Here is a 23977-nt window from a genome sequence, read left to right as displayed (position 1 = left end):
ACCACTGGTAGCTAACCCCTACTAGCCTTCGCAACAGTCTCTTCGATAACCCTAACCATCTCCTCCGTATTCTTCGCATCAAATGGAACCATATGCTTAGAACCATGATCATAGAAAGCCGCCTTGGTGGGCTCACAAAGCTCATATAAGCTAACGCCTTCAGGGAACAGCGCATCCGCCTTGCCAACTATATTCGCGGTCGGGATTGTAATCGGATACGTATCCGGCTGCGGGACGATATGCTTCAGTCCGGTGGTTTCCCACGGTGCTGCGCCGCAGATAAACACCGCGGCGCGGAATAGCGGCGGTTCAGCTGGGCGTGTCCTGCGTTGGTGGACTAGAAGTGAGGCTGCTAATGCCGCACCTTGTGAGAAGCCTATCACCGCATCGAATGGGCCTTCGTCTGCGATAAAGCGCTTGGTATGATCGAACGCTTCGAGGACGCTAGAGCCTGGTGAGGAACCTCGAGCGTAGTGGTTATAGAAGGGGCCGTCCACTATGCCTTCGAGTTCTGAATTGAATTTGGGTGAGTAGATGGTTGATGCAATTGGTCAGGAACAGAGCTTACCCTCTTCGACATTGGCACTCATCTTTCCGTTCATGAATGTGAAGCGGTGGCCGCTTTTCTCTAGCATCTGGCGGAGGCCTCCAATCTGGATTTCAAAGATCTGTAGCCGGTTAATACAGTCTAGATGTCTATGTTTGAATTGAAGCTGTGCATACTTCGCCATTTGTGCCGCCTCCGTGTAAGCAAAGAAATCGCATTTTGGTGCGTTTGGGTGTTTGTGCCTCAATGCTTCCAATCTTATAGTGTAGATTGTCCAGCAAGTGATTTAAGGGAAACAGCTCGGAATTTTGTGCTATCGCGAGATTTGCCGAGGCAAAGAAAAAGAAAATTCCACAGGACAGGTGGCCAGGAGAAGGAAGTCTCGAGAGATGCAAGGGGGGTCAACTTGCGGGGTGACTTGCAGGACTAGTTTGGCGATGGATTTGGCATGGTCTGATTTGAGATGTGCAAGGGTTGACAAAAAGGTACAAAGGTCGACAAAAAGATGCAAAGGTCTGGAATTACTCCGTACCAAGTTCAACATTCCACAGGCCTGTTCCTACCTTGCATATATTTATCAAGACAACCTTCGAAATCCATCCCTACACCTAGGTATTGTCAGATGAACAAATGGGGAAATCTTGGTAAGATCAGAGAGATCTTGACCTTCATACCTCGCACCAAATGCGGAAACAGAAATGGGGTTATGCCTTGGCCCAAGCCAATTCTAATGGCTACTCAACTCCCGCCCCTGAGCTAACCTGATCTCAACTTCCCACAACCCCTCATATTCTTCAGTTCGAGATGGATCTCCGTGATATTATAGCCACTCGTGGCTTCGCAACCTACAGCTTGCGTCATCCTCGCGAGGCATTGTCGAGCTTTGGCCCGACCCTGAATGAGGCCACCTTCGGCTATCTAGGGACATCGTTCCAGCCCGAGCGTGACATTCGCAGCCTGGAAGGCAAGGTTGTCCTTGTGACAGGAGGTACACACACATGTTTTTTTTCTTTCTATCTACAGCTTCCAGAACACTGACACTGCGATTGATGGATCCAGGCAATGCCGGCTTAGGCAAAGAGACTATCCTCCAACTCGCCAAGCATCGCCCGTCGCGCATCTACATGGCCGCCCGCACCGAGAGCAAAGCGCGCGAAGCAATCGAATCGCTACAATGCCAGCTCTCCTCCCCTGCCGATATCCGCTTCCTCGCACTCGATCTATCTTCCTTCAAATCTATCCGCGCCGCCGCAGACAAGTTCCAGTCCGATAGCGATCGCCTAGATATCCTAATCCTAAATGCGGGCACGATGGGCAACCCGCCCACTACAACGGAAGAGGGCTTTGAGGTCCAGCTCGGCACAAACCATATCGGTCACTTCCTGTTGACAAAATTACTTCTGCCGACTTTACAGAAGACAGTTAAGCTCGAACGCATCAAGGAGGAGGTGCCCGATGTCCGCGTCGTGACTGTCGCTTCGGCGGCTCATGCTGTTGGCCCCTCTACCTTTGAGGAAATTACATCTACCCCTGGTTTGCTGGCTGCTAGTACTTGGACGCGATACGGCGCTTCAAAGTCGGCTAACATCCTCTTTGCATCCGAGCTGGCCCGCCGGCATCCTGATATCTTGTCTATTGCTGTGCACCCCGGTGCGGTTGACAGCGGACTCTATGGACATACAAAGAGTCTCAACTCAGTGATGAAATACGGCATTGCTGTTGCTGGCTCCATACTCTTCCGGAGTGTCGCTAGTGGAGCCTTGAATTCTCTTTGGGCGGCTGGCACGCAAAGGGAAAACATTATCAATGGAGCTTACTACACTCCCGTTGGGTACCGCAGCGGTGGCACTGCGCCTGTGCAAAATACGCAATTGGCTCACAGGCTCTGGGATTGGACCGATACTCAAGTTTCGAAGCGTAGGTAAGGCACGATGGAAAAAAAAAATAAAATTAAATAAAATGACAGGAAATTTATTGAGCGGTCTAGCTTGTTTCTGCCTTTTAGAATTCACAATGATTGCAATGCGCGTTGCCATCCCCCGCCTGTGAGAAGCCTCGGGCATGGAGGCAAGTGGCATCATTATGATTTCGACGTCAGTCATGCTGGCCCAGTCCCTGGATAAGTGCTCGCGTAGCTTGTTCATTTCAAATCCTTGCCCCAGAATCAAACACGGTTTCCCTTGAGCGAAGATCCAACTCCTACTCCCGTGCTTCGCTCGACACTTCCATTAGCATGGGCCATATCGTCGTGACCGGCGGCTCCGGCAAAGCAGGCCAATTCGTCATCAGCGAACTCCTCAATGCCGGACACAAAATCCTGAACCTGGACCTCATGGCACTGGAACACCCAGACGTGCACACCCTGAAAACCGACCTTGCCGATAGTGGCCAGGTCTTCAACGCCCTGTCCGGGCAATGGACGCTCCGCGAGCCCTTCCCGGAAGGCCTCCCGCCACGCCCAGACGCTATAATCCACCTCGCAGGTTACGCGCGCAACATGCTCGTACCGGACAACGAGACCTTCCGCTCGAACACGCAGGGCACGTACAACATCATCGAGGCAGGGTGCAAGCTAGGGATCCGCAAGATCATCATCGCTAGCAGCGTAACCGTGTACGGGGTAGCTTTCGCGCAAGGCGACACCAATTTCCCCTCATTCCCGATCCATGAGGACCTGGATGTCAACCCGACGGATACGTACGCGATCGCGAAGCTGTGCGGCGAACGCATCGCGCGGGGTTTTGCGGCGCGCTTCGGGGTGGATATCTACATCCTGCGCATTGGGCGCGTTATTCAGCCCGATGAGTACAATAAAGACATCTTCTACAGCTACGTGCATGAGCCGACCATGTGGAAGGTGCATGGATGGTCGTACATCGATGCGCGAGATCTGGGTGGGATGTGTGAGGCGGCGTTGCAGACTGATGGGCTTGGGTTTCAGGTCTTCAATGCTACCAATGATCATATTACCAACCTTAGTCCTACAATGGACTTTTTGAAGTCGCAATTCCCAAATATCCCTATCACGCGCGAGATGGAGGAGTTTGAAGCACCGTTTTCTAATGCCAAGATGAAGAAGCTTCTTGGGTTTCAGGAGAAGCATCCATGGCACAAGTACTTTAGTAATTGGGAGAAGAAGCAGATTGAGATGGAGGAGAGGGTTAGTGGTTAGGGAATGAAACTTCCAAGGCTAGTGTCAACATCATTCCAAAGTTGCACTGTTGGAACTATACATCTCGATCTCTCCGTCATCCTACAGCCCGATTAGGGTTTAGCCGAGCATCCAATATCCCACAATCGAACAACCCTGGGACTTGCGAATGACCAAAATCACAAAGAACAACAGTTAGATGGGATTACAATAGAATCAAGTTAGAAAACAGATCAGAGTGTAGACGTTAAAACAAAACCAGCATGTGAACCCAAATCGGCGCATTAGCGAATATTCTGGTCAAACTCCCCACACAAAACTCTTGGGGATGCATCATCATTCCACCCACTTCCACTTCACGCTCCCTCTTACCATCTCCCCCTCAACCATTTTTTAACGGTACGCAAATAGAGAGATTGCTTGTTGAATTCATTGAACAGTTTTCTTGAAATCCTTGAAAATTCATCCTCGAAATTATCAGCTAATCCCGCGCCAGGCGATCACCCCTCCAGACTTCATCATGGATCAGGCAAAGTTGGCTAGAATGCAGGCGAGCGTTCGCATCGGTATGTTTCTGTCTCTGTTCAAGCATTTTGGAGCTTAAGATACGATCTTGGCCATGACGTGGAGCTGCGATTCTCTTGAATTGGTAGCCCTAGAGCTTGGTCAAATCCCAATCCTTCTGCCCAGGTGCAATTTACATGCAACTCTTGGTGCAATTTGGTGCAATTTTGATCGCTAACATGAATTTTCTTGATAGGGTATGTTTTTTTCTACTCAGAATTAGTTTTTTTTTGACCCCGACCTCTCGACTCCCTACGGAGGAAACGAATTTTTGAACTGCAAGACCCGGATTCAACAAAGTCGATCGTCAGACTACGGATTTCCCGATTCTCGAATCCATGCGACGGCGTCATTTTCCAATGATCAAACTGAAGATCGAGATCGCGTGGCTTGGAGAATCCAGTCTGACTTTCGACCTTGTCAAGAATCCTCGCCTTTTCTTCAATCTTTTCGGATCCAGCCCCAGTTCATCCAACCCCCACCACCCAAATTCACCCATTCCTCCACACCGAGCCAACCACATTTTTTTCAACAGTCCCATGTCCAACCAACTAACAATTCTACAGTGGCAAGGGTACTCCTCGCCGCAAGGTCAAGAAGGTCGTCCGCAACTCCGGCGCCGATGACAAGAAGCTTCAGGCCGCCCTCAAGAAGCTGAACGTCCAGCCTATCCAGGGCATCGAGGAGGTCAACATGTTCAAGGAGGACGGAAACGTCATCCACTTCGCCAACCCCCGTGGTGAGTAGCAACCACCCCGAAATCAACTCTGGTCCCTTCAACACACAAAAGCGAACAACAAGAAGGAAGGAGAGAAAGAAAAGAAAAAGAAAAAGAAAAACAGGCAACTAACAATTTCATCGCAATAGTCCACGGTGCTGTCCCCTCCAACACCTTCGCCCTGTACGGCAACGGTGAGGAGAAGGAGCTCACTGAGCTCGTTCCCAACATCCTTAACCAGCTCGGCCCCGACTCCCTCGCTTCCCTGCGTAAGCTCGCCGAGAGCTACCAGAACATGCAGAAGCAGCAGGGTGATAAGAAGGACGATGAGGAGGATGATATTCCCGACCTCGTTGAGGGCGAGAACTTCGAGAGCAAGGAATAAATACGCTTAGATGCGAACTAAATCGAGTCTTTAAAAACTTTCGTCTATGATCAATGAAATTAAAGCTCCGGTTCGAGAGTTGTTTTCTTTGTTGAGTCTCTATCTCTTTTTCTTCTGGCGGATTCGTCTCTTCCTCACGGGCAGGTTGATTCATGGGTTTACAAAGTGCCAGGGTTATTGATGCACATGGTGGAACGGCGGGATCTTACTTCTGACAGCTCGATGAGTTTATCTGACGGGCCGCTGAAGCAGAACTCTGGAGGGATTGTACTTGTCACATTTCTACAGAATATCAATTTTGCGTGCGATCCCCTCAACAGGACAGTTTATTAGATGCGGCTATCGTACACATCATCCAGTGACCAAGGCCCGGACCAGTTTACCACAAAGCCATTGCCCCCCCCCCCCCCCCCCCCTGCCTTGCGCAACACGTGCAGCGCTGTCGACTGATCGCTCAAGCTGCGTAGCGATTCGGTGGGTTTTTTTGCGGCAAGACTTCGCAACTGTGGTGAAAGATCCATGATGTAGTGAATCATTAGCGATGAAGAGGTATTCTTTCTCGGCTCGGTAGTTTCATGTCGCCTCAACTATCCTCCTTCAGTCCGCACATATCCGTTCTCAAGAAATAATCGAACGTGTACCAGAACCTCCAATAAAGGCCAGACTTTTCTGAATCGAATGTGCCGTCCTCACGGAGCAGCGGGCCCTCGCCCACGATGTCACCTGTGAACCAGCTCAGAATGGGGATTGAGCGGAGAATGCGCTCGGTCATAGTAGGCTGTGGAGGGAGTGCCTCAACCATGGGGCGCAGCTTGGTGCGGCGGACGGTAGGAATATGCGTCATAAATTCGTTGTCGGGGGTGGGTTCGGCCTGAACGAGAGCTCGGCGTTGGTGGACTGAGGTGCGATCATTACTGGACAAAGCTCCTGTCGTCCATGTTGACGAAGAAGTTGCTGTGTTGAAACTGCTTTGCTGGAACGAGGGTGTGGCAGTGGCCGTTGCGGAGGTTGCAGTGGATGTAATTGTATCCTCGGAGGTACCAGCAATGGTCGAGGAGTCGGCCGAGTGCCCTTCGTCCTCGGGCATATCCGGTACACTGGAAAGGTTGTTCATAGCAAAGGATCGAGGCAATGTCATGCGCTCCGGGTCTGTGTTTGAGTTGGAGAGGAAGGTGGTCGAGTGCGAGGTGGTCAAGGTGCGCGGTGCTTTGTTGCGAATCCGACTGCTCACAGCAGAATCTGCGGGGATTGGGGCATCTTCAGCTGGGCCTTGGCCATTGTACAGCTCACAAAAGACCAGGTGTCCATCGATTTCCTGTGGCGAGTAGAAGCATGCGCGGTCTGCGGCCTGGGTCGAGTCGTAGGTGACCTTAATCCAGTGGTAGCCACCGGCATAGCGCTTTGACTTGCGATTCGCATCAGCCGACAGGTTTCGGATAACGACGTCGCCTCCGCTCAATAACTGGGTGTAGTGGTTCGCTGAATTCGGGTCGTTGCGAGGGTAGTCTTCGCAGATCATGCCCTGGGAGATGCGCTCGTACTTGTCGATCACTTTCCACTCGTTGTCCTTGTTTTTGTATCCGTAGAGTATGCATTCGGTAGCGACCTTCTCGGTTTGCTTCCGTTGGTTCTCAAGACTGGATGACGATGATGATTTGGGCAAGCCATGTGTTTTCTCCTCTTCCTGCTGTTGCTGTAAGAATAGCCGACTGAACTCGGCGACATTGGGGTTCTCGCGCTTTGCTGGTGTTCCAGTCCGTGTTCGTGAGCGAGCATTGTCGTATCGAGCATTTCTTCTCTTGCCGAAGGGTCCTGATTCTTCAGGTGGTCGTCGAGGGTTGCGGGATTCACTGAGAAACGTAGTGGTTAGGCTTGGTAGGAGAGGAGTTGGAAATTTCATCAAACGTACTCTTTGTAAACATAACCCCAAGGGAGGAGGTTGCCATCCTCATCTCTGGCGCGTTCCTCCAATGGAACGGAGTGGTACTCCATGACGGCAGATAGAATGTCGTTAAAGGATTGGATGAGTTCCAAGTCAATAGATGTAAAGAAGTAAAAGCGTTGAAAGTGAGGTTCTGAGAGATGAAAGCGAAAAAGGGTAAATATGTCCGCTGGGCATCGAGACAGCCAAAACTTTTGGTAAACACTGGTTCGCCGGGATACAGTCACGTGGTGCCATGTCTCTTTAAAAGGTTCCAACCGGTGTTTCTTCTAATTTTATTCAGTTCGTCTCATGATCGATTGAGAGCAATCCAATGGGATTTCTTGCAGTGCACTTTTAACTTCAGCCCTAAAATCTGGATCCTGTATGAAAACTGACTATGCTAAATTACTCGGTCAATCTGAGTGCAATGAAATGTGCCCAGCATCGCCTGCCAATCTGCAAAATCTCCCAGCTCTTGCCTTGGTTGATGAAAGTATCTCATGAACTGACTGGGAGGACTTCAGGGCTTGAATTGCAGCGGATATTATGATCCGATCATACATTTTCATTTGGACATGCGAATCCTCGTAGAACGGGAGAAACGCGCTACACTCGTACGGCAGCCGATTTGGACCAAATTTGACAATGGAGTTTCTGCCGTGCAGAAACTTACAAATCGCCGCTAACTAACGTATTCGGTAAGCGAGCTGGCCACCCTGACCAAAACGCGTGCATGAATTAGATCTTAATTAGTTCAACCACCCACCATGCCACCAATTCGTACTCAATCCTCTCGAAATTCAATAGAGTAGGAGGGTAGGATCTTACTAGCTATTGAGGCTTTTCAAAATCAAGAAATCTCTTCAATTCGTGAAGTGGCGCGCCGTTTTAACGTCCCAAGATCTACCCTTTCTACCCGCCTGAAGAGTATACAACACCGCGCGATTTCTCGCGCTAACTCTTATAAATTAACAGATACTGAAGAGGAATCTCTTTGGAAATAGATCCTCTCTATAGATTCTCGTGGATTAGCCCCCTGGCCCTCTATAGTATAAGAAATAGTAGATCTTCTTCTTTAAAAGCGTAGAACTACCCTAGTTCTTTCGGTCGGCGAGAAATAGGTATATAACTTCGTGAAACGGTATCCTCTCCTCTCCTCCCGATTCTCGAAACGATATAACTACGAGCGTGTGAGATACGAATATCCTAAAATTCTTAAGGAGTGGTTTAATTTAGTTTAAAAGATAATCCTTTAATTTTAGAATCGACTTCGTAGCTTGGACCCTAAGCAGTTCGTTGAACTACTTGAGCTCACAAGCTTCTACTCGCGGGTCTACACGAGGTAACTCACTCATTTGATATCTCCTTTTCTTTCTCTCTCTAGTCTTACCTACACAACGTATCTACTACGCTCCTTCTACTATGCCTCTCATATAGAACGGGGCCCTTTTAGGCCCCTTTGACCCTTTCTCCGCGTTCACAAGCCCTCAGAGGCGACAACATGCGAATACCCGATGCGGTATCCCCCACAAAGTCTTCTAGCACTCGCCAATCACCCACCTAGACCCCCCGGGTCCCTCACCCCTATGATGGCCGGTTCACACGTCGGAGACAGCTGTCACCAACTGGCTACTCAGCCCTCGCATTTACGAATGCACGAACTGCAATCTGTGGAGAAGAATCTTTGTATAATAGAAACCGTAGCATTGCACGTCCCAATACCCCATGGGAGGTGGCAGGAGCAAGCTTTCGCTTGTCCCCAGCCGGACGTTAATTAAATCTCTACCTACCTACCTTCCAGTCTAGGCCGAAGAACCCAGAGGCGAAATGACGAACTTGAATTAATCACACAGCCCGAGTCACTTGCCTATTGACGCGTGCGAGGGTCCTTCGAGATTAGATCTCCACATCGTGTCCCAAATCTGACCCCAACCGAGAATGCACCCAGCATTCCAGCATGTGGGCCTGTGCGAGTCAACTCCCCAAAGTCTCTTTCGCGAATGTTGGAGAAATAGATCCAGTCATTCAGGAACTCAACTGAGCCATTAGGAGCTAGGTCTGTCTTTTGTACTCGCTTCGGAAATTGGAGAGGTCCTATCAATTGGGAAATGTTAAAACCTGTCTATTTTCAATTGACGGGCTGGCCTTCTCCCGGTAAAAAGGTGTTGCATACCGTGCTCCATGGCGAGATCACTAGGTTTCATTGGCAAACGTGATGTAACAATTTTTTAGGAGACGTGCCAGATGCACTTGGTCCACTGATCATCCGTCAGGGAGTGCGAGATTTGAAGCTGCATCTTCACCGGTGTTCTCAGTCCGGGGCTCATCTCCTCCGAGATAATTGAAAGCATTCCACCCCGTCTCTCAAGACTGAATTGAGCCTGCAACCTTAGATTGAAGTAGATGGAAACATGTTTTCCAGGTCCTAGAATAGGGTGATACAAACTATCCTTCGGAGGTAAATGCAATAGATTGAACCGGGAACGAAAAGGGTACATCACGAGGCCCAGAGAAAGAGGGAGGAGGACTGTTGGGATCTTCAATAAAGATCGAGCGAACTGCATCACAAGCCCAAAGCCAGACCAGCCCCAAGAAGATCAAAAAACTTGATTTGGATGACTAGGTTGGTCGTTTATGGAGATGCGAACGCTTCGTGCGGGCTAGGCATCATCCAAGGAATTGAGACCGTAGCGATCTAGATGTTCACTATTTGCATAAACTGATTCTCTTTACTTCATGGATATAGTAGCATAATTCTCAATTTAAAATAAGAAGGTACGCAAGAATTTGATGCGACAATTCTCAAGTTTCCCAATCGCAACGGGCTCCAAAATTTCATTCGGACCCGAAAAGAACGCCCGGGTCGCTCATATCACAGGCAAGATTATGCAAGTTTCTACCATCGCCATTTTACCTTCCACTTAGTTCTAGCCCGCACTGCGTTTCGGGTCACCCTTGATCCCATCTATGGCCTCTTTCGGACAGTGCATAAGCGACCGTTCTTTTCGGGTCTGAATGGAATTTTGGAGCCCGTTGCGAATGGGATCCTATGATGGGTGACTACTGTCTGAGATCTGCAAGGCATCGGGAGATTCTCATGGCAAAGGAAGTCAGGAAGATCCTACGTTAAACCACCCTAGCATCAAGACAAAACTGAGCATCTCCTTCAGCTCATTTTTCATCCAGTCGTCCTGATCTAATAGCCCGTACAGGTGATTTAGGGCCTGAAGGCGATGTTCCCATGCCGGAAGCCGGACCCGCTGGTCTGACAACTTGAGGGTAGTGGCTGCGATGGCTAGAGCGGCACACGATAGCCCCTTGAACGATAGGCCTATGGGTAGTATGAGATGCCGAAATGGATTGCAGTGTACAGTATCTACGAGGGTTGAACTACTACAGATTATGTGTTCGAATCAAGACATGAGCGTAGGATCCTCATCTGATTGCTGGTAGGGAGAGATAGCATTCAGCCAAGGCAACAACGCACTTTGTTGAGAAAACGGCTTGCTTCCTTTGTAACTGGGCTGGTTGCCATTCAAATGGATCTGGAGATCGATCACAGTCGTGTTCAAAAAAAATCCATCTCCATGGCAAAACACCTCAGGCTAACGATTCCTCAGGCCAGACCAGACGAAGTCCAGATCCGCAGGGGGCATTACGAGCGCAAAGACGGCAAAATGGATGGGCTTCTACCAGGCTTTTCATGAGAGCCGTGTTTCTGTAAGAGCTTATAAGGAAATATCATCACATTGCGTGCACCCCATGTCCAATAGCCTGCACAAGCTCTTACAAATGCAGTCATTTAACGTTTACCCCGCACCAGTTGAGGCCCTGTTACCACAGCTCGGCCGAGAACGACGCTAATGTATGTTGTAGGTGCACAGGCTGGGGGGGGTTTTTTTTTGGAACCGGTGCTAATGCTACGATAAGTCATCACATGTTAGGAGCCGTCTAGATAATTTTATCACTTCTTCCGTACTCAATGAGTTTGGTGAATTAGATTCCCCATATTTGTTATTTTATGGTTTTAGAATTTATTATTTATTACGGCGTGCATGTATTGGCTGTCGTGGCAGGGGTACATGTGGGCCAAAGCTAGAAGTTATTGATGGGAATTGGAATTGGAATTGGTACTTCACGATATTTCGATTCGCAGGGATGTGGAGGATATCCACTTTCAGCTGTATTTGTGGATTGAATGGGACAAAAGGGGGCGTGGATTTGAGAATCCAGACATCTACAACATACTAGCTGATAGGGCTACTTCTCCATTGCTATACTATAGTGAGCAAAGTCACAACCCGGTTATAGAGACTGACTTGAAATTCCCTTGAAATCTGTCCTTTAATACCCCAACTTTGCACGTTGACATCTAATATAGTTAAGAAATGCAACCTCGCGCCCATAAATTGACTTGGCCAACTTGCTCAGCAAAGGGCACTTGGCATAGAGTCCAGTCTCTCATGTTGTATTGAGAGAAAGGTTAGAGGAGGAGACATCTAATACCTCGGGGAATGTAAAACTCTCACTCCGAGACTCAATTTTGTGACACCGCAAATGTCCCAATAATCATCTATCGATTGATGTAAGTTCGGGATGATGCAGGACACATTTATGAAATAAACTGCTGTCTTGCACCAGGGTCCTCGACAATTCAGATTTATTTCATCCTCGGGTACTCTGTACAAATCCCCCGTCCCCTCCCACTTAAAACTTCCCTTCTCCCCTTCAGGGCATCTATTTCCCTCCACATCATCTCCCTACAAAGCTCACCATGGGTTTCAGCACTGCAGCCGAATTTGATCAGGTACATAGCATCCGCACAATTCGACATTTCTGCTTACATTTTCTAGGCCTATCAAAGTGTGCAGGGTGCTTTTGCATCAGGCACCACCAAGAACAAGGCTTGGAGGCGTCGTCAACTGAAACGTGCTTGGTGGATGATTGAGGACAACAAGAAGCGCATCTGTGACGCTCTCTATGCCGATCTGCATAAGCACTATCAAGAAGCTTACACCAGCGACTGTGGTAATATTCAAGCAGATATTCTACGAACTCTCAAAAAGCTGGAGAAATGGACCAAGGATGAGAGACCGGGAAGGTCCGATCCGCTCAACTTCCTCGGAGGAGCCACTGTCCGCAAGGAACCTCTTGGTGTGACCCTGATTATCGGCGCATGGAATTTCCCCGTCAATCTGCTGCTGCTGCCAATGATAGCCGCGATTGCTGCCGGATGTGCTGTAATTCTCAAACCGTCAGATGTGGCAAATGCCACCCAAGATGTCCTGATGGAAATTGTTCCCCAATACATGGACCGAGATGCCATCCAGTGTGTTTCTGCTGGTCCACAAGAAATGGGTTACATCCTTGAGCATCGCTTTGACCACATTTTCTACACTGGATCCCCCAATATTGCCAAAATAATCCATGCAGCAGCGGCGAAGCATCTGACCCCCGTTACACTCGAGTTGGGCGGGAAATGTCCTGCCATTGTTGCGGAGTCGGCGGATCTCGATCTCGCTGCGAAACACATCGCGGTTACCAAATTCATGAATGCTGGACAGGTAGGTGCGCACTCCCCTCCCCCCAAGCCATCAAACAGCTAATCTATCACGATGGAAGGTTTGTTTGAATGTGAACCACGTTTTCGTTCACCCAGGTCTACAAGAGCGCCTTGTCGCCGATCTGAGTCAATACTTTGACACGTTCTTAGGAGGCAAAGCCAACAACCCAGAGTATTATACACACATCATCAATGAGCGCAACTTCGACCGCCTTGACAGTCTACTCCAGCAGACCTCTGGAAAAATCGTCTATGGTGGCCATCGGGATCGGCAGAGTCTGTACTTCGCACCAACGATTGTCACCGGAGTCAAACCCGGCGATTCCCTTCTCTCCGAAGAGCTTTTCGGTCCAATTCTCCCCATCGTGGATGCAGACTTCGATACTGCGATCTCTCGGACACGCGAGGGAGAGCATCCACTCGCGATCTACGCATTCACTACTCAAGATGCCGATAAGGCTCGCATCTTGAACGAAACCCAGTCTGGGGGTGTGACCTTCAATGACTGCGGTCTTCATGTCGTTGGTCGCGATGTGCCCTTTGGTGGTGTTGGCAACTCCGGTCAGGGGTGTTATCGTGGCCCGCATGGTATCTTGACTTTCTCGCATCTCCGTACGCACATCAACGCCGTGCCTTCGTGGTTGGAGGGGCTTCTAGCTGCGCGGTACCCCCCGTACTCGGTTCAGAAAGCTCACAAGATGGTGGCCCCCATCACCCCGTCTTTTGACCGGGACGGCAATGATACGAATTTCGCTCGCTCAAAGTGGGCCTTCGGTGTTGGTATCATCGCGCTTTCTGCATTATTTGTGACTCGGCGGGATCAGATTGCCACTTTCGGATCTAAATGGCTCAAGTAATTTGACTATCTTGTATGTGTGCCGAATAGAACTAGTGGTATCTTTTCTACGGCTTATGTATATGATCACAGGTAGAATTGTCCCTCTGGCCTCCATTTCTTTGTTTGGAACGGTAAAGATCGTGAAAATTCCGGGTGGGGGGGGGGGGGGGGGGGGGGGGGGGTATAAATCGGCAATTCTTCAAAATTGCCGGATGTGATGACCATTCAAGACAAGAACGACACTGCGTAAAAAGCCGGCATTTTCGGAGATCGCGACTAAATCACCGGAGTCTATCGGAGTCCCTCGGTATCATCAAGTCAAACTACGTAGTAACAGTACAAGGAAACTAGAACGCGATATACCGAAAGCCAAATTGAAAACAGTATAAAAGATGGGGTACAGTGGGAAGCCCAAGTTCTTGGACGAGCTCCTCTTTGCCTACCATTTTCATATTGGGCGATCTCAGACAAGTCATGAAACTATCACGAGTTCTCTTAGGATTCACTGTTGCCCACAATGCTGGGACTGTCTCTGCTGTTCCACTAAACAGCTGGTCTGCCGGGCTCCGTGCATCATCGCACGCGGTTGAGATGTTCAATACGGCTATTGAATGGAATGACAAGTACTGGGACGACGAGGCCGGCTATCTGATTACCTCAACAAGCAGTCCTGGACGTTATGATAGTCGGCACTCGGCCTGGTATGCACCTCAATTACTAGCCAGAAATGGACCGGGGGATGTTGCAAAAGCCGTCCGTATTTTCGACAATGTTATCTCTGGTCAATATCTCGATCGATCTAAACAGTGGTATGGGGACTATCAACAAACGCCTTCAGAACCGGAGCCTGGGACGCTGGAATATCCTAATGATGGCCCATACAGCTCGGTAAGCTGATCATTCCTAGTGTAGTCCACCGGTTGTGTTTCAACGGGTTATTTCGCTAATGTGACGTTGATCAGTGGGATCCAAACATTCGCGATTTCGTGGGCTGCGCCTGGATTGTAGCCATGAACGATTATGGTCACCTGCTTCCAGCGGTGACGGTCTCCAAAGTCGAAGAGTCCTTGCACATCGCCGCCAAAGGCGATCTCTATCGTGTTGGAGGAGTTGATGGCGACAATTCGTACCCCTGTTACTCTAATCCCTGGTTAATGAGAACCATTCTTCAAAACTGGGTTGGTGCACGAGTCGGAGATGCAAACTTGACCAACGCTGGGGAGAACTTCGCACGGGAAATCTATGACCTCTGGAGTATGCACCACACGTTGTCTGAATTTAATTCTCCGACATACGCTGGCGTTGCCATGTGGGCATTGGCTCTCTGGAACCAGTACGGGACAAGTGGCAGTTTGTTGAAGAAGTATGGACCGGAGATGCTCAGATACAGCTGGGATGAACTCTCTCAGCTCTACAATGCAAATCTGAAGAACATCGCTGGCCCTTGGGATCGTTCATATGGCTACGACATGAAAGAGTATGCATCTCTTACCGGCGCTGTAATTTGGGGCGTTGTTGGCCGTGAGCAGGCCCCCGTTCCTCAGCAGGAGCTAGGGATGTTTCATCAAGACGATTTCGCGTTTTACCCACTATTCGCCCTATCGATGCCTGAGATGGTGAAATATCTGCCGGAAAAGGCAAAGGCAAGTTTGCTGGAATTCCCTGGCGAGCATATGTATACTTCGCAGGCTTACTCGCCGCCATTTGATACCTATCCTCGCAACATCACTGCTTGGGTCTCCAAGGACGTGACTATTGGCGCAGAAACGGTTGCCGAGACAGTTGTCGGAGGTCCCAGTATCAACCCCAGTCAGTTCAATCCTGCCGTCATTCAGTGGGCTATTGACGATCACCAAGTTGGCTGTATTTCGCACTGGGTCACAGAGTCTTCCATTCATGCCGTGGCCGCCCCTCGGTCTTTGAACATTACATATCCAAATGCAACATCTGTGCAAGGGCCAGTTTCTTTCAATTTTTTGTTCAGCGGTCTCACGGTCAACAATGGGTTCAATGTAACTGGACTGGAAGGGTTGCCTGGTTTGAACCTCAAGGTCTCGACAAACGCGCAAGCGGAGTACACGATTACTTACAACTCTGATCACTCTATAAATGAATTTGTGTTTTATAACATCACATATACGATGCCCGAGAGCTTCACTGGGGTACCATTTGTATCTCTTCAGATCGTTTGAGCGTACATGAACAAGATGTCGTCATATCCCTTAGCGTCCAATGCCAATGTCAATTTCAACATGCTATCTGATTCAAAAATTGTGTGTACAGAATCAGATGTCCTCTCAACTCTGAGAGACGTGCATAAGTCACTCGCCCTTTTTCTCCTCCTCGGGTTGACCCTCTCCATCGGTCGACTCCGATCGCATCTGAGGAAGCCAAAAGCGTGCAATAACACCACCCAAAAACCGCTGGTCTGCCCACTTGACCAACCCATAGAGGATCCAACCCCAGCCCCACAGAGACATGCCCATCATGCTAGTGGCCAACAACACCGGACCAAGAATGAGCAAGGACAGAACCGCCCAGAGTAATATCGGCGCTGCAGCGAAGACAAATACACCAGCCAGGAATACCAGTAGAGGGACTCCACAGCAGATCATTTGGCAAACGATCAAGGTTGTTGCGGCCGGACGCTTCAATGCAGCTTCATATATCGCAGCCTGACGGGGCGGGGGGAGAAGCCAGGCGACAAATCTCTGTATGCACGACTCGAGGTAGTCAAAGGCTTGAGGTAATAGTGTGGAGAACCATGCTGTGATGGTGGACCATATCGATGAGAATGAGAGATTGTTGTCGACGCCCTCGCCTTTGGAAGAAGCATCGTCCGAAGGAAATTGACCTGGGAGGACAGGGTCGGTCAGGTCCTTGGTCGTTCGATCTAGCTTCTTTGGTGTGCTTTTCTTGACCACTCCACTTGTTGATTGGACTTTGTCGGCAGGAAGCTGTCCGATCACACCGCCGGTGACATGATCAAGGGGCATTCTGAGGGCTGGTAGGTATTTGTCTGGGATCAATAAGGGTGTATGCTAGATTAGTTCAAATCTCTGTCAACGAATCGACAGAGATTCGGAATATCTACATCAACGATCAGATCCTTGACATGACGTATGGGGCGTTCTGCCAACTGGTTTGCTGCGATATTAATTCTGCGTCACCATACGCCATTCATAGCCTTGGAGACTTGCAGCATATTCTCCCTAGGCTACGGAGTACACAGTTCCTGTATTTTACACTATATTCTGACTAAAGCGTGAAGACGGGCTAAGGGAAAGCAACATAGCGACATGGATTTTGTCATCATCGTGTGAAATCTTTGGCCAGTAGACCAATCTAGGCTTTAAACATCGATTCATTATGGAAATTACGAGAATTATGCACTTCATATGATGATCGTATTGGAAACAAAGAGAGAACTGTCTTTACTACTTACGTAGGGAGATATGGGGTAAGGATAAAATCGAAGAAAGCGCTATGCTACGAATCATCAGAAGTGCCATCGCGATCGTCAAACGTCATGAAATCAGCCTCATCAACTTCATCTCCTACGACTATCTTCCAAGCCTCTTTTACAAGGTCGAGAGTGTCGTCTTCGAATGCCAAGTCAAGGCTCGAAGGAGGGAAATTGTAGCCATTAGGAACTCCGTCCTCGACAATAAGATGCCGGGGCTCACCATTGCTTACAGGACCAATATGGGTGTATCGCAAGGACCACAGCACACTGGCCGGGAGACCTTCTGCCCGAATCAGTCTATCCACGGCAGACTCAATGAGTGCTTGACCTTCTGGCCCAGGCAGTGCCACGCTGCAATAAATTATACCTGTGACAATCGATTAGCCACATGGACGAAAGCATTTTTTGGCGAAGCAAGTTTGGAGGGTGCTCGTGATCAGGTGAAAAAGTTTTCAACATAGCAAGTTCAGGCAATGTAGATAAGTTTTTGAAAAAAATCATCATGCGAGCAGTGAGGGATAGAACATGTCGGGGAGGGCTGCACAGGAGATGACTTACTTTGCTGATGTGGACATTCGCCCGTGTCGCTTGAATGAACCTGCAGGTATACAGGCGGGGATTGGGGACTTCCCAATGTATCCCCTGGGAACATGAGAACTGTAGTTGCAGGCACAGGAGCACCTTCAACTACAACAGGAAAAAGAGACGGGAAAGTAGCCGACACAACACTGATCGAGCGGGCAACTTCAACCAAGGGCGTCATGCGCGATTTGGAAGGAGTATCTGACGAGGTGAACAGGTATTTCGACTGAACAGACCCTTCATTCGTTATCTTCAACAGAAAAGGATGTTTGGAATGTTCAGAGCCTGTCCGCCATAAGCAATCATCAATGTGCGTGTCCAAAGCATATACACCTCCTCCCACAGCGGATGCACGACAGGCTGCTTGCAGAATTTCAGCTCCGCTACCATATTTGGCAATCACAGCTCCAAACCCAGGGCCAAGATGGCCGATGGATGAAAGATGCCTTTGGATCCTGGGCACAGCATAACTGGCAGAGGTATCTTGTTTAGAAAACTGCGAGAGAGACAGCGACAGCAGAGGGTTATGAAGTTCCTCCGGGACACTGAACTTGGAAGCTAAGTAATCATTCAAAGGCATTGATAAATCCTCATTCTCATTTGAAGAATCATCCTCATTGGGCTTGGTGATATGACGCAATAATCGCATGAGGGTTCGCTTGGACTTCATGCTGATATGGTTTGCAGCAAACACATCCTCACGGTTGCCAGGTACGCGGTAGAGAATATTTTCTGCGCCAGACTCGCCAGTTTTAGATTCTGGCTGTTCCGGTGTGTAAATCCACCAGCTGCCAACAGCCATGAACTCCAACTGGCGAAATACCTTTGAGGATACGAGCGCTGACATTAGTTGAGAACGGGCATATAAGAGATAAGGGGACAGGGACAAAGTGTAAGCACGGCTGGATGCAAGTTTTTGGAAACTGTCCTCGGCTAGAGAATTGTCCAGTTTGAAAATTGAGGCGTCTTTGAACGATGGTGTGCTAGTGTCTGTTTGGCAGTACAGTATTAGCCATGAATCATCCAGCCACATACAAGATGTAACTCACCTTTATTGACTTTTTCTGCCCATGCTTGGGCCTCATCAAGACTAAAGGCTGCATCTGAACCACCATAGTACTGGTTTGAGTCTATGTGAAGAACCTTCTTTCCGGATCGTGAGAGGGCCCTTTGGGAGTATGAGTGCTCAACTCACAGCCACCCTAGGAGAGTCACTCACAGTGCCAGAAGAGACTGAGGAACCCCAGTCCCATCAATGATGACATCCCAAGTCGTGTCTGACAAAGTTTCCATGGTGTGAGAAATCAGGAACAAATTCCTAGCTGCAGGTAAGTCCGAATATTACAGCCAAATTTGGCAGCTCAAGCTTTCACAAAGTTAAGAACAAAGAGTTTAAATGCGACTAACGCATTCTCAGTCTTTCCAAAGCTTTGATGCTGAAAATCCCACCAATTTTGAGGTTGGGGGAAAGAGAAGGAAGAGGAGAAAAAAAATCGGAGAAAAACGCGAGAAGTGCGCGTGAAGGCGGTCACCCGGACCCCACTTCAGTCAACAGTCCTGGACAACTTCAACAAAGATATTGCAATCAAGCTTGAATTACTTTAGTTATGAAAGGGAATCTGATTCACTTGGCTTGATTTGACTTATTCTCAATGGTATAATAGCACGGAACTTCAAGATTTGGAACATGTGCTACGACAGCTTTTCTCCATCTCCTCTCTCAGGGGCACCTGGTTCCCTCTCGAAGATATTTAAAATGTCCTCAACTATGGCTTTAATCAGCTCGCTTCTCTGCAGCTCCATGAGCTTGATCTTGTTCGATCTCTGCCTCTGTCATCCCTTCTTCGCTCAGTTTCACGTTCTTCAAGAACAACATCACAATAAGCATCAATGAAAGTGAAGCAAGACCTGCAATTGCGAGTAGTCTTTGCGACTCTCGGTAACTGCGATTGATGGCATCACGAGCCTCAGTGCCCATGGCGTAATTTCGAGCTACAACAATTGATCCGAATATAGATTTGGCTTGACCCTTCAGTTCACTAGGAAGATATTTTTGCAGCTTTTTTGGGAGGGTGTTTCGCCATATGGCCCCAGCGACACTATTTGAAAGTATCAATTAGAACTGATTTGGATTTATGACTAGGTGTGGCTGCTTACCTTGTCCCAATTGCACCACCCACACTCATCGATGCAAAAAACACTGCGGTGACAACAGAAACATCCTGCCGTGAGACCACGGCCTGCACTGAGACCTGTGCGGCCGTTTGATAGAATCCGCGACCAATACCAATCAACGATTTGGCTGCCACAAAGGATGCTTCATTCCCACTGCGACCATCTCTCAAATCCACCAGATAGAGAAGTACACCCATTCCAAGAACGCAGAGCGGAACGCCGATCAACACCCAGATCTGAGAGCGCTTGGTGTACTTCATAAAGAAAGCGGCAAATATGCCGGCCACCTGAAAGGCCACACGGAGGGAGTTACTAGTTTTGATATCAGCCTCATGAAGGGGGAAACAGCAACGAAAATAGCTAGCAATGAACGGGACGGGGGGTTGTACTCAATTCTGGTTGCTGGCCCCGGCGAGAAGTTCCCAGCTACCTGAAGGTAACTTGTGAAAAAGACACTGAACACTGAATAGTGAAAGAAATCCAATGCCCCAAGAAGGCATGCGGCTGCCACTGTGCGGTTCTTGACCATACGATAAGGCACAAATGGCTTTTTTGAAAACCATGTGTCCCAACCCAAAAATGCGATTAAAAATACCACACCAAGGACCAACATGGCGATAAATGACCCGTTGGTCCACGCACCGCTGTTATTAGAGCCTGTCAAGGACAAGGGAACCAAAAGAAGAGACAATCCAGCCACAAGTAGAATAGCCCCTGGCAAGTCGAGTTCAATCCAAAACAACCGGTATGCCTTCTTCCACCAGGCATCACTAGTTCTCCAGCCTAATGCCTCAGACACAGATACTGGATATGGCGTTCGACGTTGATAAAACAGCATGGTACCGATCAATGGCAGCGATGCAACGGGCAAAATAATCGCCCACATGCCCCATCCCCACCGCCACGTTGAATGGTCCAGGACGCGCTGAGCGACGATAGTACCAAGGTAAAGAGTCGGAATTGTGGTGAGAGAATCAGGCAGCGTTGACCAGATACCACGATCGACTAACGAGGTCATGTCCGCCACAAATATCTGTTGTGTGAGGGCAAATCCAGTCGATCCAATAGCGTCGAAGATACCAGCAACCTGTGAGACACAGCAACAATCAGCACTGTGCGAGATACTTCACGAGTCCAAGAGGATCGCCTCTTACAATGTATTGCGTTATGTTCGTGCAGGCTGCCCAAATGGCGTAACCCAAAACAGACATAAGAATAGACAAGATGAACATCTCAGCCCTACCGAAGACCTAGCCATTATGGTAAGTTAGCAATGCAAAAAAACTTGGAAGTCTCGAGAATGCTGACATCTCCCAACTTTGCAATAATGGGATAGGCAGAGATACGCGCAATGTTCATGACCACCCGCGCTGCGCTCATGGCAGAGTGCTGCTTGAAGGCACTCGTTGTGTATGGGGCATACACCTGAGTTGAATAATCGGCGAAATTGATAGCTAATGTACACAAAAACAGTCTGACCAACTATTAGCAAATGACTCAGCTTGCAACATGTCGGCAGTAACGCACCCGATGAAGACAATAATTAAGCCTGTCTTGGTCCAGCTTTTTCGAAGCACATCAGCCCTATGGACTCCAGGTTGAAGGCTGGGAAGACTGGGTAGCTTTTCGAGGTTTTCCTCCTGGTGAACATTCCCAGCAGCGTGGCTGCTTTGAATGTTTAATGGCTCCATCACAATAGACATGTCCCCTTCTTGCTTGGCCATGGCCACAGGCGATAGACTTAGTGAGAGCACATGCTTTTCTCAGAGAATGGACTCAAAGAGGACTTAAATAAAATTCCTTGCTCTTCGGAAGCAAAAACTTAACCGAATTTTTGCCGCGCTCTATACAACATTGTCTCCAAAGGTAGCATAAACAGTAGAGAGACCTGGAAAAGATTGGAAGACCCAACTTCTTCGCCCCACTCCGACGTCCCTAGAAGAAGTAGGCACGGAGCATGTTAAACCACGAACCTTACCTAGGTATATTAAAAGTGGACTACAAGTGGAAACAAAACTTAATCTTATCAATCATATGCCAGTTAGGAAAAAAGATCCCTAACCCAAAACAGGTAATTGAGACGAGGAACGACGCGTCCCTCTCGTATTCTAAAAATGCCAAGATAGCCAAGGGCGTGCTAATATGTCCACCAGGAGAGAGTGGCCTCACTTTCGGAGTGAGAAACAGAGTCAGGAAAATGGCCTTTGGAACGGAGATTTGTCGATTGGATTTGGTCTCATCCCATTTTACTACCCCCACTTCGCAACCTTGAGGATTTGGGCCTTGTTACCTTCTCATCTAGCTGTGTTTCACCTAACATTGTTAAATGGCTCCGACATAGCACCATTCGGCTATGATTGCCGCATTTGCCGTTCTGTCAAGAATCTCGAGTTTTAGCCTCGGAACAATCCGTTCTGCAAAATAATTGACGTACCAGATACTCTCTTTTCAAACTCACCCACCATCCGAAGCACACAATGAAAGACCAGTGGACATTTGAACAGGCAGACTGTTGTTTCCAAAACATGGCGAGTTGGCTTGTCGCAAACAAGCAGGATGAGAGATATCTTATCCAAGTGTCGTGGCCACTGGAGTGGGAATCGACCGGGGATCAGCCAATCGTGAACAAAGCCAATGCAATGTAAGTGAGGATATCACAGTGGATATACCATCAGCTAACAATTTTCTACCGATCTACAGATATATAGCGGATGGAAATGCTATGATGCTTTCAGCAACGGACATTGTGCGGCGGCGGCGAATGCGTAAACCGGAGGAAACCTCGACAATCATCATTGGAATTTCCTACCCATTGACCCGGTCTGTTTACAGCCCTCGTCGAAGCTATGACCTAACTCCCCCTTGCGATAAATATGACTCTCCAAAAAGCCCGGATGGGAGGCCCAACCCTCAGAAGTTTGGGGGTGCAGATGCTTTCCTTCATTTCATTTCAAACACTGTTCACCATTTTTTATTCTCATCAGTGTTTCCTCACATATCAGTCTGCCAGACTGCTCTGTTCGGGCACTCATTTGGGGCTCTTTTCGCCCTCCATGCGCTCTATACAGCCCCCACAAGCTTCGACGCTTATCTTGCTGCAAGCCCGTCAATTTGGTGGAACGATGGATTCTTATTGCAGGAAGAAGAGCAATTCTACAACAGATCAAAATCACATCACCAGCCCCGAGTTTGGATGGCCTACGGCTCACTTGAGCAGTCTCCCACGCATCAGAAAAATCAGTCATTGGAGGAATATGAAAAACGGTTGGCAATAGCCAAGGAACGCCTAATGGGGGATAATTGCGACCAGATGTTTGTTCGTCTTCTGCAAAGTGGACGGGTACGGTCAGTTGTACGAAGAAAGTACGAAGATGAAGACCATGGCAGCATCGTTGCTGGGGCACTGAGTGGAGCTATCGGCTACTTTCTTGATCAAGGAGATGAAGATTGAAGATCATAGTCAGCAAATTTTATTGGTGTAACTAAAACCTCTTATCCGGATATGGAATTTTTATTCACTCTTCTTTTACTCTTTCCTCGAAGTAGTCACTAGCACCAGAAGAGGATTTTGACGCTGTTCTCCATCGATATAACTAGAGAAACTGGACAAAGTTGAGCCTTCTGCCTCAGGCAGGAATTCCTGCCTAAGGCTATTTATTACTCATCAGTTCCAAAAGAGGTTAGGCTGTACCCTTAAAGGAGGAAAAATCTCAGCAGAAGACTTTTCTTTTCATACCACTCCCGGTGTTTGCACAGAACGGGTTACTATCCTATGGTAGCCTGGTCTTCATTGACGCAGACCTTCACTGGACTTCGTTTGGGAGTGGTAGATAAGATTTCTTGTCACTCTGTATCTGCTGCTCTTGATGGAGACATTTGATGGAAGCGGTTCGTTTTGTAGTGATACATCCATAATCTCATAATTAGGGTGGTACCATGCTTTGCCACTCTGATTTGTAGTTTGTAGAGTCCAAGAGGTTTTTTTGAAGCACCTTGCGACATTTCCAAGACGATGCTGCCCTGGCATGACTTGGGCCCGACGAGCCGAAGGTTGTGCCCGCGAC

At 48.6% G+C, this 23977-nt stretch overlaps 10 protein-coding genes across 10 annotated transcripts; 4 read left to right on the top strand and 6 right to left on the bottom strand.

Moving 5' to 3' along the window:
- Nucleotides 1–11: 11 nt before the first annotated feature.
- Nucleotides 12–765, bottom strand: Pdw03_8311 (Serine hydrolase FSH; the record flags this gene model as incomplete). Its single annotated transcript, XM_014677967.1, has 3 exons — nt 12–511; nt 569–668; nt 724–765. 3 exons carry the CDS (start codon nt 763–765, stop codon nt 12–14), a joined length of 642 nt encoding a protein of 213 aa, XP_014533453.1.
- A 586-nt stretch (nt 766–1351) lies between these two features.
- On the top strand, nt 1352–5365 carry Pdw03_8310 (Nascent polypeptide-associated complex subunit beta; the record flags this gene model as incomplete). The annotated part of the gene is made up of 10 exons (XM_066101922.1): nt 1352–1535; nt 1607–2468; nt 2553–2592; nt 2646–3707; nt 3987–4097; nt 4195–4264; nt 4459–4484; nt 4574–4647; nt 4829–5001; nt 5130–5365. 10 exons carry the CDS (start codon nt 1352–1354, stop codon nt 5363–5365), a joined length of 2838 nt encoding a protein of 945 aa, XP_065957005.1.
- Nucleotides 5366–5948: 583 nt separating this feature from the next.
- On the bottom strand, nt 5949–7357 carry Pdw03_8309 (Nucleoporin; the record flags this gene model as incomplete). Its single annotated transcript, XM_014677965.1, has 2 exons — nt 5949–7215; nt 7275–7357. The coding sequence occupies 2 exons, from the start codon at nt 7355–7357 to the stop codon at nt 5949–5951; spliced, it is 1350 nt and encodes a 449-aa protein (XP_014533451.1).
- A 1799-nt stretch (nt 7358–9156) lies between these two features.
- Pdw03_8308 (Histidine phosphatase superfamily, clade-2) lies at nt 9157–9472 on the bottom strand (the record flags this gene model as incomplete). The annotated part of the gene is made up of 2 exons (XM_066101921.1): nt 9157–9383; nt 9463–9472. The coding sequence occupies 2 exons, from the start codon at nt 9470–9472 to the stop codon at nt 9157–9159; spliced, it is 237 nt and encodes a 78-aa protein (XP_065957004.1).
- A 2591-nt stretch (nt 9473–12063) lies between these two features.
- Pdw03_8307 (Aldehyde dehydrogenase) lies at nt 12064–13709 on the top strand (the record flags this gene model as incomplete). The annotated part of the gene is made up of 3 exons (XM_014677964.1): nt 12064–12096; nt 12143–12853; nt 12912–13709. 3 exons carry the CDS (start codon nt 12064–12066, stop codon nt 13707–13709), a joined length of 1542 nt encoding a protein of 513 aa, XP_014533450.1.
- A 455-nt stretch (nt 13710–14164) lies between these two features.
- Nucleotides 14165–15882, top strand: Pdw03_8306 (Dynamin central region family protein; the record flags this gene model as incomplete). Its single annotated transcript, XM_014677963.1, has 2 exons — nt 14165–14578; nt 14653–15882. The coding sequence occupies 2 exons, from the start codon at nt 14165–14167 to the stop codon at nt 15880–15882; spliced, it is 1644 nt and encodes a 547-aa protein (XP_014533449.1).
- A 129-nt stretch (nt 15883–16011) lies between these two features.
- Nucleotides 16012–16686, bottom strand: Pdw03_8305 (Protein transport protein SEC61 subunit alpha; the record flags this gene model as incomplete). Its single annotated transcript, XM_014677962.1, has 1 exon — nt 16012–16686. One exon carries the CDS (start codon nt 16684–16686, stop codon nt 16012–16014), a length of 675 nt encoding a protein of 224 aa, XP_014533448.1.
- Nucleotides 16687–17179: 493 nt separating this feature from the next.
- Pdw03_8304 (Rab geranylgeranyl transferase escort protein, putative) lies at nt 17180–19031 on the bottom strand (the record flags this gene model as incomplete). Its single annotated transcript, XM_014677961.1, has 4 exons — nt 17180–17523; nt 17715–18728; nt 18788–18906; nt 18958–19031. The coding sequence occupies 4 exons, from the start codon at nt 19029–19031 to the stop codon at nt 17180–17182; spliced, it is 1551 nt and encodes a 516-aa protein (XP_014533447.1).
- A 481-nt stretch (nt 19032–19512) lies between these two features.
- On the bottom strand, nt 19513–21637 carry Pdw03_8303 (Sucrose/H+ symporter, plant; the record flags this gene model as incomplete). Its single annotated transcript, XM_066101920.1, has 6 exons — nt 19513–19837; nt 19896–20225; nt 20303–21000; nt 21068–21163; nt 21222–21387; nt 21441–21637. 6 exons carry the CDS (start codon nt 21635–21637, stop codon nt 19513–19515), a joined length of 1812 nt encoding a protein of 603 aa, XP_065957003.1.
- A 753-nt stretch (nt 21638–22390) lies between these two features.
- Nucleotides 22391–23364, top strand: Pdw03_8302 (Siderophore esterase IroE-like (EstA); the record flags this gene model as incomplete). The annotated part of the gene is made up of 2 exons (XM_014677959.2): nt 22391–22554; nt 22614–23364. 2 exons carry the CDS (start codon nt 22391–22393, stop codon nt 23362–23364), a joined length of 915 nt encoding a protein of 304 aa, XP_014533445.2.
- Nucleotides 23365–23977: the final 613 nt, after the last annotated feature.

The sequence above is a fragment of the Penicillium digitatum genome, chromosome 3 (genome assembly GCF_016767815.1).
Source record: "Penicillium digitatum chromosome 3, complete sequence".
NCBI classification, from domain to species: domain Eukaryota; kingdom Fungi; phylum Ascomycota; class Eurotiomycetes; order Eurotiales; family Aspergillaceae; genus Penicillium; species Penicillium digitatum.
The sequence above is the reverse complement of the archived record's forward strand: the minus strand, read 5'-3'. Positions and strand labels throughout refer to the sequence as shown.